Here is a 15,720-nt window from a genome sequence, read left to right on the forward strand (position 1 = left end):
AGGCCATCAAGTTCAGTCCTCTTTTACAAGTGAGGGAACCTGAGATTCAGGGAAATTGTGACTTGCCCAGGGTCACACAGGTGGTAAACCAAAGAGCCAGGTCCTTGTATTCCAAACCCAGTGGCCCTTCCTCAGCATCCCACCAAAGAAACTGCTAAGCATGGGGGTGGGGCTGGTGCAAGGGTCTTGAGGGTCTGTGGGAAGATCAGTGACTGTAGATTCAATTCTGGTCCAGGCTGGGTTCTACCTTGACCACTGTCCAAAGGAGGAGGGAAGCCTTAAAGATCTCCAAGATCCTTTTCAGCTCAAAACTGATAATCTTATGACCAGCCCACCTGCCTTCCCCAGGCACAGTGTCACAAAGGGAATTGCCCAACAAAACCCAGCCTAGAGAATGAATCTGCTGGAGCTGAGGCTTGGACCTGGACTGGGCTGGGGTGCTGTGAGTCCTCTCTTTACAGGGGATGATGAGGTCACAGAGGGCTTAGCTCAGGTTGGGATGGTCTGTCTTTTCCACTAAAATATGTAGGGAAGGATGGGCCTTAACAGCCCCCTCCTTTCTAGTCCTGGGGCCTCTGCCCACCCTTAGAGGTAGGGGGCCAAGGGAATGGGAAGACCAGGGATTAAAGATCCCTGTAAGGGAACCCCTGAGGTCATCTGGGCCAACTTCCTCATTTTACACATGAGGAAACTGAGGCCCAAGGAAGTCATAGGATCATAGATCTCAAGCTGAAAGGGAGCTAACAGGCTATCTATGCCAACTGCCCCATTTTCCAAATGAGGAAACCAAGGCCCACGGGGGGATGTGACTTGTTCATGGTCCCACAGGAAATAAACATCAGAGGTAGGGTTCAAACCAAGTCTTCCAACTTCAAATCCAGAGGAAGGTGGGAGGAAGGAACAAGACTGACACAGAAACAGAGAGACAGAGGGAGATGTAGAAGACAGAGATAGAGATGATAGAGACACCGAAGAAAGAAGGGAAGAGGTAGGGGAGAGAGAGAGACAGAGAGAAAGGAAAGATACACAGAGAAAAAAGAGAAAGGGAAAGAGAAAGGAAAGAAGGGAGGGAAAAAGAGGTAGGAAGGAAGATGCAGAGAGATGGAGGGGTGGAGAAAGAGATGGAGGGAAGGAGAGAGAGAAGGGGAGAGGGAGAAAGAGAGGGAAAGACAGAGACAGAGGAGAGACACAGAAAAAAAGAGAGAGGGAAAGAAGGAGGGAAGGAGGGAGGGAAAAGAGAGGGAGGGAGACAGAGAAAGAGAGAGAGGGGAAGGGAGGGAAGGAGGAAGAAAAAGAGATGGAGGGAAGGTGAGAGAGGAGAGAGGGAGGGAGGGAAAGAGAGAGAGGGAGGGAGAGAGATGGAGGGAAGGGAGGGACAGAGGACAGACAGACATCCTAGGCAGGAGTCCCTATCACAAAGGCCAGGGTATTTGGAAGCTTCCACCCTTTTCCCCAACAAGGAAGCTCCCTCAACTCCAGCCAAGCTCCCTCTAATAAAACAAAACCCCAAATTCACTTTTCTCAGTAGAAACTCCACTGCCCCAGTAAAATGTCAGCTCCTTGAGGGCAGGGATGATATTTTCCTGCTGTCTTTGCACCCCTAGTGCCTGGCACATAGTAGGTACTTAATAGCCTTGCAGGGTCACAGACTTAGAGCCGGAGGGCCTTTGGAGACTTTCAAGTCCATCCCCCCCATTTTACAGAGAAGTAAACTAAGGCCAATAGATTGAGTGACTTGCCCAGGGTCACACAGGTCGAGTATCCAAGGTGGGCTGGGAACCTAGGTCTTCCTGACTCTATGCCTGCAGCCCTCTTCAGGATCATTAGACTTTTTTCCAGGATGAACTAAAGAAGGGAAATGGCAGCATGCTCTGGCAGACACACTCAGAATGGGAAAAGGGGAGCAGAGAGAAGGCTGGAGGGCAGGTCGGGCTCGGATCCTGGGGAGCCTTGAATGTCCAGCTGGAGAGTTTGGATGTTACCCTATGAGCAATGGGGAGACATGCAAGGCTTCTGAGTAGGACAGCAGTTCTTTAGACAGATGACTCTAGTACCGGGCACATGGTAATACCTTCATAGATGTTTGCTGACTGACATACAGGCCACCAAGGTGGGATGGTTTGGCAAAGGGAAAGACCAGAGCCAGGGACCTCAGTGTGGAGGCTGCCCCCAACAGTCCAGAAGAAAGTCAATGAGTGAGTGCCTGGAGTGAGGGGGGGATGTGAGAGTGGACAGGATAGAGAGATTAAGAGATATTCTAGACCAGGGGAAGAATGGATACCGTTTGGCAGTAGATGAAAGCCCCAGAGACAAATGGGGAGACAGAGAGAGAGATTTCAAGGAAAGAGAGGAGACAGACATAGGGATGGAGACAGAGACACAGGAGCGGGAGAGCTGTTTCCATTTGTCACCAAGGCTCCCGCCCTACCCAGCATCCGCCTCTACTGTGGAAAATGCTGAGCCGAGGGGCTGTCAGGCGAGCGACTGAGTGAGGCCCCCGGCTCAGGCCTGGAGTTGGGGTGTGGGGGAGGCATCTGGGCCAGAGCTGCGGTTTGGGGGAAGGGGGGCCAGCCAGGTTGTTTTTTCCTTTGGTAACTTATATTCAGATTTTCCATCACCACCTCCTGAGCACCTCGCTCTCAGGAGTGGCCTAGGCCTTATCAAAGTGGAAATCTCCTCAAGGGGACAGATTGGACCCTGAGTCCCTGTAAGATTTGTGGTCAGCCTGGCCCAGAATAAGTTTCAGTGTCTGTACCTTTGTCCTTCCCAGGCCAGGAGGCGAAGGCACTGAGAGACCTGATCTGGAAGGAGCTGAGGCCTTTGGCGATGACCTCAGGCTGAGCTGGGGAAAACCAGAGGCATCTATCCCTGACCTATTCACTCATACCAGTCTGTCCTGTAGCAGGAAAATTCCATGTGTGTGTGTGTGTGTGTGTGTGTGTGTGTGTACATGCTCTGACTGTGTGTGTCTGTGTGTATATGTGCATGCTCTGTGTGTATTTATATGTATACATGCTCTGTGTGTATTTATATGTATACATGCTCTATGTGTGCGTGTGTCTTTGTGTATATGTGCATGCTGTGTGTATGTGTATATATACATGCTCTGTGTGTGTCTTTGTGTGTATACATGCTCTGACTGTATATATACATATATACATGCTCTGTGTGTCCGCTTCCCTGCCCTGGGCCCATATATCCTCCTGCTAAGATGAAGCCTCACTAAAAACAGCAGATCCAAGCCCAGACTTTCTGCCAACCAAAGCCGGCTGCCTTAGTATTGTTTCTGGAGTCAAGTATTAGGGAGAGCTTCTTGGTACAGTGGAAAGGGGGCTGAATTTGAAGTTAGCGAACCTGGATTCAAATTCTGGTTCTGACACTCACCTGTGACCTTGGGGAAAACATTCACTCCCTCTGGGCCTCCCTTCCTCCTCCGCCAAATGAAAGCTTTGGCCTGAATGGCTTTGAGGCCCCTCCTAGCTCCAGACCTGTGTTCTTATACGTGTGCCTTCAGCCACCTCCTCTAAAATGAGGGGGTTGGGCCAGAGGGCCTTTAAGACCCCTTCCAGCTCTAAATCGATTTACCTAAATCTTTAGTCTCCCTGGGTCTCATTTTTTTCATCTATTAAAAAGGGAGTTGGCTCCTTCCGGCCCGAGATGTGGGGGCCTACATCCTGCCCTCCTATCTGGCCTCAGAGGCACCCTGAGAAATGGCAATATGGCGGTGTGCATGTGCCCAGCATGGCCACCAGAATGGTAGCCCTGGTGAGGACACAGCTGTGGCCACAACCCAGCCTTTACAGGAATAAGGGGTGACATTGTCCAGGACCAGACAGCTACATGGCTATTCCCATCTCCCAGGCAAAAGGGAGGGTAGATCTGGGTGCAGGGTGGGGACGGGGCTGGGGACAGTCAGAGCAGAGGGCCAGTTGCTTTCCTAAAGCCAGGTTAGGTCACCCCACCCTTGCCCCCTGGCGGGACCAGCAGACTGTCATTAGGGAAGTGAGACTAGCCACACAGCCCCTCCTGGTCTCATCGCCCCCAGGAAATGAGTCATAGCCCAACAGCTCAGGGTCCCTGGGCAGCGCCCACCCCCACCCTGGGAGATGAACCCAAGATACTCAGCCCTGAGTGTGACTCAGGCTGCATCAAATGGCCTCTGGGCATTGTAGGGTCCCCACCCCCACCAGGTACCAGAACCCCAGCTCTCCCTGAGGTGGTACTTGCTCCACAGGCCTTACCCATCCTTCCCACTCCATCAGGGAGCTTGGGGAGAAGGCTGGATTAAGAGGGTTGCTCCACCCAGGGCCCGGTCCCCAGTGCGGGGCTTACAACACTCTGTTCCCCAAATCTCTGGGCCATATGCCATAGACTCCTGAATGCGGTATCAGAGGATGGAAGGAAGGAGGCAATCCTCAAAGCTCAGGCTGGGAGGCCAAAGGGAGCCCACTCTCACCCCTAAAATATCCAGCATATGGTGCTGGAATTAGAAGACACCTTACCCACCATCTGATTGGCAGCACCAGAATTTGAATCCAGACTCCCTGCCTCTGAAGCAGAATCTCTTTCCAGGGGTTCACATTCTCCTCACCTCACTGAAGGTCTAGGTTCCAGACAGCGTGTCTAACCCTTTCACTGAGGAGCCTGGGTTCCAATCCCACTGCATCCTTACTACTTCTGTGTCCTCATTTGTAAAATGAGGGGGTTAGACAAGAGAGCCCCCCAGGTTCCTTCAAACTCTAGATTTAGGATCTCATGAGAGTCCTAAGTGTCTTCCCTGGGGCTCTTGCCCCATGCCTGGGGGGCATCAAGAGAGCCTAAGAATGCAGATTTAGAGCTAGGAGGGATCTTAGGTCATCTAGTTCAACCCCATTTCACAAATGAGAAACTGAGTCCCAGCCAGGGAAAGTTTAAGGTCACACAGGGAGTCGGTATTGGAGCAGAAGATTCAAACCCAGGCCCTGAGACTCCAAAGTTAATGCTCTTTCCACAGAGCTGCCTGAAACCACACAAGATAGACCAGGGCAACGTTTTTGTGTTCATGGGACCCAGCAACTCCCCCCTTCCATAACTATGTCTTTATCCACTAGTGACACCAAGACCCAAGGCAGGAGGGCCCAAAGGGGAACCTTCATTTCCCTGCCTCCTCCCTGGCAGCATCATACAATGGAAAGAGGCTGGGGATGATCAGGAAAGGGGATAGAGTGCCAAACTTAGAGTCAGGAAGATCTGAGTTCAAATCCAGCCTCAAGCACTTGTACCAGCTATGTGACCCTGGCCAAATAATCTGCCCTCTGCTTTCCTCAGCTTCCTCATTTGCAAAATGGAGACAATACTCCCAAGGCTGTTATAGGATCAAGTGGGATAATATTTGTAAAGTGCTGGTTGTTATTATCTTTATGACCTTGGACAAGTGATTTCATCTCTCTGGCCTCAGTTTCCCATTCTGTACAATAAAGACACTGTGCTAGATAACCTCAAAGCTCCTTTCTAAGTCTAAGTCTATGTATTCTCTCAGCATTAACCATCCTAGTATGGCTGGGCAGTTTGGATCTGGACACAGTCCAAGTCACTGGGTCAGTCCAATGTCCCTGTGGATAAATGAGAGGGATATGGATCTGAGAGAGTGAGAACAGCCACACCAGTCTGGGGAATGTGGAAAGTCACCCAGGAGGAGGTGGCAGCCAGAGAAGGGGATAGTGTCTGAGGCCCAAACTGAGGGGTCAGGCTCTCACCCCCATAATGCTGGGCTTCAGGCTTCCCCCCGGAGGGCCAGCCTGCTATTGACCCCACACCGGCCGCCCCCCCACAAAGGACCTCATTTCCTTGGACATGTACCCACACATCAGAAATCAAGCCCCCCACATCCACCACTGCCCCACTCTGGGGGTGTCTGGAGGCCCCAGGACTGTCCACCCTTCTCCTGGGCACAAGATATCTGGGGTCCCTTGGCACTGGTGCCCAATGAAACTGATGATGGTGAGAAACCAGGGCTTCTGTACCAAGGGCCTTCAAATAGATGGTCTTCTACCCTTCTACCCTTCCACCCTCAGCTCAGGTCACACCAGCCACACCCTCAACAGAGTCTCTGAGCTAGGATGCTGCCCGGAGGCCAGTCCCCAGACCAGATTAGTTCCCCTCCCACCCCCAAGTCAAAGAAACACAGACCATTCCTAGAGCTTCCCTGGAATCCCCATTCCTGCTACTTCTATCGCAGGATTAACCAGAAGAGAAAAGGAACCTGGCTGCCTACGTAGAGATTGGCAGAGAGGACAACTTCAGTGGGAAGGTCCAAAAGCATCCCCCTCAACCTAGGGTCCACCACCAGCCCAAAGGAAACCAGGGACAAGAAGGGCCCCAGGAACTAAGTGCCTTCCAGGCACATTGGAGAGCCCAGGAATGGGCCAGCAGGTGCCACGGCTGAGCTGGTGGCCCATGGAGCAGAGCCTCCCTCATGCCCCTATGTCCCGGTGTTCTCCCTACCTCACCATGGCCCTGGGCCTCAGAGACACAGCCAGAGACCTCCGACCGCCTGCCCGTCCAGCTCTGAGGCAGACCAAGACGTTAGTCCACAAACCACAGGAGACCGAGGGAGCAGAAGCCAGGGGGAGGGGGGGAAGGGGGCGGGGAGTGGGCGCCCTAATCGGGGACTTGGCTGAGCTCTGGCTGGGCGTGTGGCAGCCTGATAGGGGCACAGCCGGGGCCAAGGGGACAGGCCCGAGCTTCGGAGGGAGGAGGGACAGCTGGAGCCCGAGGTCTGGCTGGAGGGCAGCTCCAGGGAGCTGTGCCAAAGGGACCCAGGACATCAAGGCCCAGCCCAACCCATCTTTCCTCCAGGCTGGGCCAGCTCAGCTCAGGACATGGCAAGGGGGAGGGGGGAGGTGGACATGCAGGCAGTGGGGAGGCTGTCGTTCTGAACCAAATAGTATATAGCAATGATCCCAGAGTCCTAACTGTTGGCTCCTGAGTTAGCAGCTCAGGCAGTCTTGGGAAGGAGCAGACACAACTTCCCAAGGTGCTGAGCTCAGGCCAAGGCCCAGGGAGCTGGGGCAGACATTACCCCTGGGTCAGGGGCAGGGCTGAGGAGGAGACTGGGAGAAGCCCATTTGGAGTCCCAAGGAGTCTGCAGGCTCATGGAGCTGGGAGGAGCCTCACAGGCCACCCAGTCCAGTGCCTCCTTTTTACAAATGAGGGACATAAGTGACTTACCCAAAGTCATCTAGATATTAAGTGGCAGAAGCAGAATCTGAACCCAAGCCTTTTGATTCCAGAGTCAGCACTTTGAAATCTACAGTATTGCCTCCCTAAGCCCTGCCCAAAGAGAGAGCTGCATTTCACCCTGCTGAGACAGAGTCAGATCTCCCTAAGCTCCTCCTACTCTGGGGGCTCTAGAGAGGTCCCTCAGCTGCTTATTTTAGTATTCTGCTCCTGTCAGGAAGTTCTTCCCTAGGTCTGACCCAAGTCTGTCCTGCTGTAGTCTCAGGCTATTCCTCTTAGAGTAAGAGAGAGGGGTGGGGAGAGGGAGACAGAGAGAGAAAGGGAGAGAGACAAAGAGAGATAGGGAGAGAAAAAGACTCAAAGTGGGGAGCAGAGGAGAAAGAGAGACAGAGGCTGAGGAAGAGAGAGACACAGGGAGAGAAAGTCATAGACAGGGAGAGGGAGAAAGAAAGGGAAACAGAGAGAGAGGGAGAAAGAGAAACAGGGAGGAGAGGAGAAAGAGAAAGAAAGAGACAGGGTGGAAGAGAGAGAGAGGGAGTGAGAGAGACAGAGAGAGGGAAGAGAGGAAGAGAGGGAGAAAGACACAGACAGAGAGTGTTGGTGAGAGAGGGAGAGAAAGACAGACCAAGACAAAAGGTGGGGGAGAGAGAGGAGAGAAGAGAGGAGAAGAGAAGAGAAGAGAAGAGAAGAGAAGAGAAGAGAAGAGAAGAGAAGAGAAGAGAAGAGAAGAGAAGAGAGGAGAGGAGAGAAGAGGAGAGGAGAGAAGTAGAGAGAGAGAAGAGAGAAAGAGAGAAAAAGAAAGGAGGGAAAAGTGGAGAGAGAGAATAAGAGAGAAGAGAAGATAAAGAGAAAAGAGAAAGAGAAAAAGGAAAGAAAAGGGGAGAGAGAGAAGAGAAGAGAAAAAGAGAGAGGAGAGAGGCACAGAGACACTGAGTGGAGAGAAAAGAAAGAGAGGATGGGGGGAGAGAAACATACAGAGAGAGAAAGAGACAGGCAGACAGGGACAGAGACAGACAAAGGGGGAGAGAGGGAGACAAAGAGAGGAGGGAGGGAAACAGAGAGATACACAGAGAAACATCCATAGAAGAAGGAGGGAAGGGCATAAGCATTTCTTAAGTACCTGCCTATTTTCTGCCAGGCACTATATGCTAATAAGCACTCTCCAAATATTCTTATTTCACCTCACAGCTAGGGAGGCAGGCGCTACAGTTATCCTCATTCTATAGTTGAGAAAACCAAGACAGACAAGGGAGTGTCTGAGTCAGAATTTGAACTCAGGTCTTCTTGACTCCAAGCCCAGTGTTCTGTGCACCGAAACAGACAAAGACAGAGAGACAGAGAAACAGACACACGGAAGAGCAGGAATGGCCTGGTGTCCAAAGGCTCTGGTCCCTGCTTCCTCGCTTTCCTCTCCCCTCATCCCCAGGCGCTTCAGCCCAGGTCCAAGAAGCCCTTGCTGAGTGGGTGGCAGGGCTATCCAGCTACCAGGACAAGAGGAGGCTGCGTCTGTCCCCCTGCCAGGGGCCAAGGGCACTGCAGTAAGCAGCATTTCCATCCAATCCAACAAAGCCGTTGATGATTAGAGCCAGGGGGAGCCCTCAGGTGCCAACTTGTGGTCCAATGTCTTCCTTACAGATGGGAAAGCTGAAAGCCGAGGCTCAGGTACAGTTGGACAGGTGAGGCGTGGTTAAGGCCGTCATGAGATCCTATGATTTAGAGCTAAGGGCCTTTGGGCATCAAATCTCATTTTACAGATGAGACTCAAGAGATAGAACTGGAATCAGAATCATAGGGAAAATTCAAGTGAGCTGGTTGGGGGTCATGAGGAGGAGAATCTGATTCTTGACTTCTCTGGGTTGAGGGTGGGAGAGGCAGGCCACAGGAGACCCTCCATTCAGGTCCTCCAATCCCCTCCCTATCCCCATCCCCACGGCTCTGCTCACAACAGTAGAGTGATGTGTCCAAGGTCCCACAACCAGTATGTAGCCAAGGCAGAATTTGAACCGAGTACCTCTTCCTGAAAATTTGGGACATTTTCCATCCTACATGGAATATTTTTAAGAGGAGACTCCTCAGCCTGGTCTTGGGAGAACAGATCAGGCTCAGAGCTCTCCGGAGGCGGGGGCATCAATGAGGTGACTTCTAAAGCTGCCTGATTTCGGGGTAAGGGAGAGGCAGGGCAGAGGAGAGGAGACACTGGAGGCCGAGGGCAGGGGGTACTCTCTCTGACTAGGCTCTCATCCAATACCTGGCAATGACACTGGCCAAAGCCCTGCCCCCACCCCAGGCTTCCTCCCCGCCTCCCACCAAGATCCAAGAACAGGAGCTGAATTAAGAACATCAGGGTTAAATTGGGAGCCCTGGGCACTGGGACAGAGTCACTTTTAGCCCTGGGCAAGGGCAGAGAAGCTATTTCTGCCTTCACACTTTATGAGGAATTTGGGGGGGGGGCATTCAAGGAGCTGGCACTCCAAGGATTTCTGTCACTGTGCCTGGGACACCTGGAGCTTGGGGTGGAGGAGGGGGGATGGTGCAGCTAGCGCTTTTCCTGCATGGGAGAGGGGAGCACAGTGGTATTCCCCAGTAGGGATTAAGAACTCCCCAAAGTGGGAGGGGAGGATGATGCCAACCACCCCCCTTCTGCAGCCAGGTCTCCCACAGACCCCAAGACTGTAAAGTTTGACGATCGCCACTCTGGGCTTCAGATCCCTCCGTGCCAAACGAGGAGATTGGACTAGCTGCCTTCTGAGGCCCCTCCACCTCCAGATGTGTGACCTCCGAAATGGAGGAAATAATACCCATGCGATTACTCCCCAAGGATGCTGTAGGGACACCTCAAAAGCTGCTTAGCGATACAGCATCATTAAGACACCTGTCCTATCATCCGGCCATATGCCACAATTGAAAGACATTGAAAGTAGAAACTTTGTTTCTGTCTCGTGTGCCTAGTATGGTCCCCTTGAACATAGTAAGCACTTAATAAATGCTGATGGGGTGAAAATGTCGATCATAATCACTAGGCTTTCCACATTTTCAAGACCAGAGATACAGAAGTATAGTTTTCCAGGTGGCAGGGCTGTACTTAGCAAATCTGATTTGGGGGCAAGGACTATCAAAAAGTAAGTCTGAGTCAGCCCTCCATTGGGGGAGGGATGGGACCCAGCCTGGTGCTAGGGAGACAGAAAGTTCCTGAATACTGGTTCAAGGCCACTGCTAGAAAGGCTGAAGGGGAGAGAAGAGAGCTCACCTCTCTCCGTGGAAGGACAGAAAAGGCTGTCAGCACTCTCTAAATTTGGTGCCCTGTGGCAGAGCCCCAGGCACCCTGTCCTAGTTACAGTTATGCCAAGGTGAAGTCAGCCCAGCCCTGCTCCACCCCACTCATTTCAAACCTGAGAAGCATTGTCTCCATTTTACAGATGGGAAGACTGAGGTACAGAGAAGTCACAGAGTGTGGCCTGGCCCAGGGTAGTGATTTGCTTCCTTCCCCAGTGTCCTTCAGAGATCTGAGGACAGACCAACTCATAGGATCATAGATTTAGAGCTAGAAGCCACCTAGTCCAACTTCCTCATTTAACATGTGGGAAAACTGAGGGACAAAGAAGGGAAGTGACTTACCCAAGGTCTCACTAGCAGTGGTAACCAGCGGAGCTAAGATCTGAACCTAGGGTCTCTGACTACAAACCTAGTGATCTTTTCATTCTAACAAACTGTCTCTGCTAAGTCAGGGAACTTTGTGTCGGGGAGGGGTGTGGAGCCAAGAGCCAAGCTCCCCAAGTAGGGCTAATTCTCCTGACAACAGACAAGGCCCTTCTCTCCCAGCTGGAAGCTTCTCACCCACCCCTCCCAGGGAAGGAGTATCCATCCTCCAGGGCCAGGGAAGAAGATGGGTGCGGCGTGACCCCAGAGAACGCTGGTCTGGTGTCACAGAACCTAGGTCCAGATCCTCCATAAGTCACTTACTTAGCATCTGACCATGGGAAAGCCCCTCTCTCCCTCGGGGCCTCAGTTTCCTCATGTGTCAAATGAGAGGCTGGAAGAGATGAGAGCTAAAGTCACTTTTAGCTCTAAGCCCTATGATTCAGCTCGAAGGGTGATGCCAGGCCTCTCTCTGTGTACCCTCCCAAACCTGGGGATTTCCATGGGTGATGGTGGAAAAGGGGGAGGTTCAGAACTGGGGCAGAAGCCCTGGCCAGGCTAAAAGATGGTGGGCCTGGCCACTGGACATCCATCCATACGGCCTGTCCCCAAATGCTCCCCATTGGGAGGATTCCCAATTCTCCTCTGGAAAACTCTCAAATGCTCCTCCCCAGGTCCAGGGATTTCACTAGCTCCTGCCCAGGGGACTGTCTGTAAGCCCTTCTGATCATCCTTCTCAGGCCCTGAAGGTCACTGAAGCTGACAATCCAGCCCTTCGGGGGACAGTCTCCCTGATTCCCGTACTGGGGCACAAAATACCCTTCTCTTCTCCCCTTACTCCTCCCTACTCTCCCAAGAATGCTGTGTCAGTGATCACGGCCCAAGCCACTGGGAGCAGGCTTCACTGGGGGACGGGGAGTGACTTGTCAGTCACTTATTAAGCACCTACTGTGTGCCAGAGCTGAGGATACCAAAAAAGGGCCAAAGACAGTGCCTGCCCTCACGGAACTTGAAATCTAATGTACAAACAAACCATATCCAGAAGCCAAGCCCTACCTCTGACCACCCCAGTGAGTGGTTCCTATGGGACCAAGTCCTTCCACACATCTCCTGCCTCTGTTTGACGTGGGGGAGCACCCAGCAGGGGTAGCTCATCCTGGAACACTGCTTCAGGCAGGGGAAACAGATATTAAAAGGGAATATCTCGGATCCTAGAGTGGCCGAACCGCCCACTTTATAAATGAGGGGACTGAGGCCCTCAAAGTAAAGTGATTTGCCCAGTCACTAAAAGGGCAGAGCGTGTGAGTGTGGGCCTTTCGGCTCTAAAAGTCAGAGGGCTAGTCTACAATTGCAGACCTCACCTTTCTATAGTATTTTAAGATTTACCAACAGTGTTACATACAGTGGAAAGGGTATCTAGCCCAGAGTCAGGAAGACCTGAGTTCAAATTTAGCCTCACTTACAAGTTGTATGACCTTGATGGAGTCACTTCTCATTTACCTGCCTCAGTTTCCTCAACTGTAAAGAGAGGGGAGATAATAGCGCCTACCACCTGGGATTGTTGCAAGGATCAAATGAGGTAATATTTGTAACACCCTTAACAGAGTGTCTGGCACATAGTAGGCACTATATAAGAACGCTAGCTGGCTGGTTTTGTTATTATTAATCATCTCATGTCATTTCCTACCCCAGTCCTGGGAGGCAGAGACTATTTATAGGTGATTATTGTCCCCAGTTTACAGATGAGAAAACTGAGGCTGGACAAGGTAAAGTGACTCATCCAGGGTCACACAGCTAGCAAGCGTATGAGGACAGATTCAAACCCAGATTTCTAGACACCGAGTCCAACACTTAGTATACTGGTAAGTAAATAGTCAAACATGTGAGAGCTTTCAGCTTACAGAGAGTACTAGATTTGAAGTCAGAGAAACTGGTCAGAATCCCAGTCCTGCTGTGTTCTGTAAGACCTTAGGCAAGTGACTTTTGTACCTCAGTTTTCCCGTCTTGGACAAGACCATCAAGCTCTAGACTGATTCCTAGGAGCCTTTTAAGAGGCAGTGTTTGAGGGCAGGAGACATATGCTCTCTCTAACACAGAGCGGCCAGGGGGGGGGGGGGGCACGTGGCCCTCATTCTCACCCTCCCACCTCCAGAGTGAGAACCCAGGCAGAAACAGCAGGAACTGGGCACTTCCTGCGAGAGTTTCCTTCTTCCCTCCCGCCTCAGACAGGAAGCATCGGCCTGGGCCCAACATCTGTCCTGTCCTCCCCCATTTCCTGTTGCTTTCATTCCCACCCACCCCCACCTCAACCCAGGAGAACTTGGTAGGTGGGAAGGGGAAGGCATGCCCCCAGTCCAAGCTTCCAACCTCCACACCAACCCAGGGAGAACTAATTCAGATGGGAGCTAAGAAAGGGACCTAGAATTCCCCATACCACACTTCCTATGGTAACCACTGAGCAGTGTAGGATATGGGATGTGAAGGGACGAATGAGAGCCGGTATCTCAAGGTGGGGTGGAGTCACAGGCTCCACTGATTCCCTGAGTGGGAAAGTATGGAAGCAGAAGGAGAGCTGGGTCACCCACTACTTTCCCCAAAGGCCTTTCCCAGTCCCAACCAACGGCTAAAGCCATCCCCACCTAAGGCTACCGTTCCCCTCTGGATGTACCTAGTCTTCTCCATTACAAGGCAAGCTCCTTGAGTCCAGGGACTTGTTGCTTTTCTTTGTATCTCTAGAGTTTAGAACAGGGCTTGGCACACAGCAAAAGTTTAATAAATGCTTGGTTACCTATTGGCATCAGAGGATCTCAGTGCAGACACCTGCCCAGACATTTACCACCTGCCTGACTTTGGGCAAATGATTTTCCCTGGAGTGAGACAACCTCACTTTATCTGTAAATGAGGGGGGTTGGACTATGGAATCTCTAAGGTGCCTTTCAGCCCTAAATTGTCTGGTCTGCTCAAGATACTCCCAAGCATGTTCTCAGCGGCCCGACCCCGCCCCTTCCGCCCCCCCCCCCCCCCATTCACAACTAGCTCCAGGATCACACAACTCCTAATGGAACAAAGGACTGCCTTCCCACTTGGGAAGACTTAGGTCCAGAGACCCAGTCCTTATAAAAGGGATGGGGGAGGGAGGCAGGGCCGTGCTGGTACTCTACTGTGAGGTCTGGGATCTGGAACTTGAGAATCGGAGTCTTACAGCTCAGATGCCCATGAAGAACTCCCGTCCCCCACCCCACCCCTACCCCCACCACCAAACAGCTGCTCTGGACCCAAAAGATGATCAGGAAAAGACCTGAAGACTTCTTGTGGCTCAGGGATTGGCACTGAGATCTAAGCTCAGATGGACTAGGGAGGGGACTGACTGGCTCCCAAATCACCTGGGCAGTGCCTGTGGGCACCACTAAGAGTCCCCAAAGGGTCCAGCACAGTGACCAAAGTAGGGGTCAGGGGAACCAATTTGGTAGGAGCTCCACCCTCTAGATGTGAGTGCCCTGGGCCAAAGCACTGTTCACCCAGGGTTGGGTAATGGTCTGGCCCTGAGCATTGCATTGGGAGGATCCCAAGAGGTGGGGTGGGGGGGAAGGGGGCGGGTTGGCTGCGGACTCAAAGCTTCCTGGCTAGCCCTCCCCCCACCTCTACCTCCGGGGGTTGGAGGCCCCCAGTCACACAGAGCTGATATGAGGGCTTCCTGCTGCGGTTCCGTGCTCAAGCATCCTCTAAGGGCCGGTAGTAAATCAGTCTGAGGAGAAAGACGCACTACGGACTTCGAGGGTCCCTGAGCGCAGCCCTGAGGAGGTGAGCCAGTGTCCCAGGGGACTGGAGAGAAGGGATGGGTGGGGAGGGGTGTGGGAAGCAGGGCGAGGCTATCTCCTCTGCTGGGTGTGGAGTGGAGGGTACCGGCCAAGGGGTCTCCGAGCTTCCTGGGCTAGGTGTACGGGTTGGGCGCATCTCCCAAATCCCAGCTCCGCTGAGGCGGCAGCCGCGGCTACGCGAGGGCGGACCGGCCCGCCCAGGGCTACTCAGCTCAAGGAAACCGGAGTGTTTCCTTTCCGACTGGCGGTGAGTCAGACCGCCCTGGGAACCTCGGCGGGCCGGGAACCCAGGAGTCCTGGGGACCCGGGCAGCCCCCAAAGGGGCTGAGCCTAAGTGAGGGGGACGGGGGCGAAGAAGCAGAACCCAAAGTGAGATTGTAGACTAAGTGCAGTGTAGCCACCCCCTCCGCACTAGAGCTGCCGCTCCTCCAGAGCCCTAGGGGAGTCCGCTCCCGGCCTCTCCGGCTCCCACCCACCCACGAAGGCTCCCACGGTAGCAAGAGGGTGGAGGTGGGGGGAAGGAAGACAAAAATCCCTGCGCCGGCCCATTTCCCGAAGCCGGCAAATCGAGGCTCGCAGGACCAGCCCGGTCGTGGCCAGGAGCGCTCAGCAGCAGCCGCTCTTTTCGCGGCTGGGACCGGTCGGTCTCCGCAGGCAGATCGGGATCTTTGGGGCTCCCTCCCCGCCCAGAAGGCACCACCTTCAATGAGTCGGATCGCAGCCCCAACCCACCCTCCACAGGCTCGGGCTGGTGAGGAGCCAGCCCGGGCAAGGCAAGGGAAGGTCGGGGCGAGGAGCTCACCTGCGGGAAGTCATGGCTCTACCACTCCGGGCCCCGGCTCCGGCGCCCCTTACACGCTCAGTGGACCGTCCCGGCCCGGCCACAGCCCTGCCCTCCTCTGCCCCGCCCCGGCAGGCCAGAAGGCCCCGCCCTTCCTCAGGCCCCGCCCCCTCTAGGCCGCATATGGCCATGTCAAGCCTTTTTCCTCCAGGAATCTCCTCCTCCCTTAGCCCTATATGGGCCCTGGAACCACGTGGCCGCCCCAGG

At 53.4% G+C, this 15,720-nt stretch overlaps 1 protein-coding gene across 5 annotated transcripts in view; it reads right to left on the bottom strand.

The window, feature by feature from the left end:
• LOC118840446 (tyrosine-protein phosphatase non-receptor type 11-like) overlaps positions 1 to 15,620 on the bottom strand; it is a 39,001-nt gene extending 23,381 nt beyond the window's left edge. For 2 of the 5 annotated variants that reach the window (XM_036747959.1, XM_036747962.1), the window contains exon 1: positions 15,475 to 15,546. In XM_036747959.1, the coding sequence (XP_036603854.1) occupies positions 15,475 to 15,488 (14 nt within the window). In that variant the 5' untranslated portion in view covers positions 15,489 to 15,546. Of the gene's footprint in view, positions 1 to 6,483; positions 6,558 to 15,474 lie in introns of those variants that run through there. The other 3 variants (XM_036747958.1, XM_036747961.1, XM_036747960.1) reach the window with 3 other exon arrangements.
• Positions 15,621 to 15,720: the final 100 nt, after the last annotated feature.

This window comes from Trichosurus vulpecula, chromosome 2 (genome assembly GCF_011100635.1).
Source record: "Trichosurus vulpecula isolate mTriVul1 chromosome 2, mTriVul1.pri, whole genome shotgun sequence".
NCBI lineage: Eukaryota > Metazoa > Chordata > Mammalia > Diprotodontia > Phalangeridae > Trichosurus > Trichosurus vulpecula.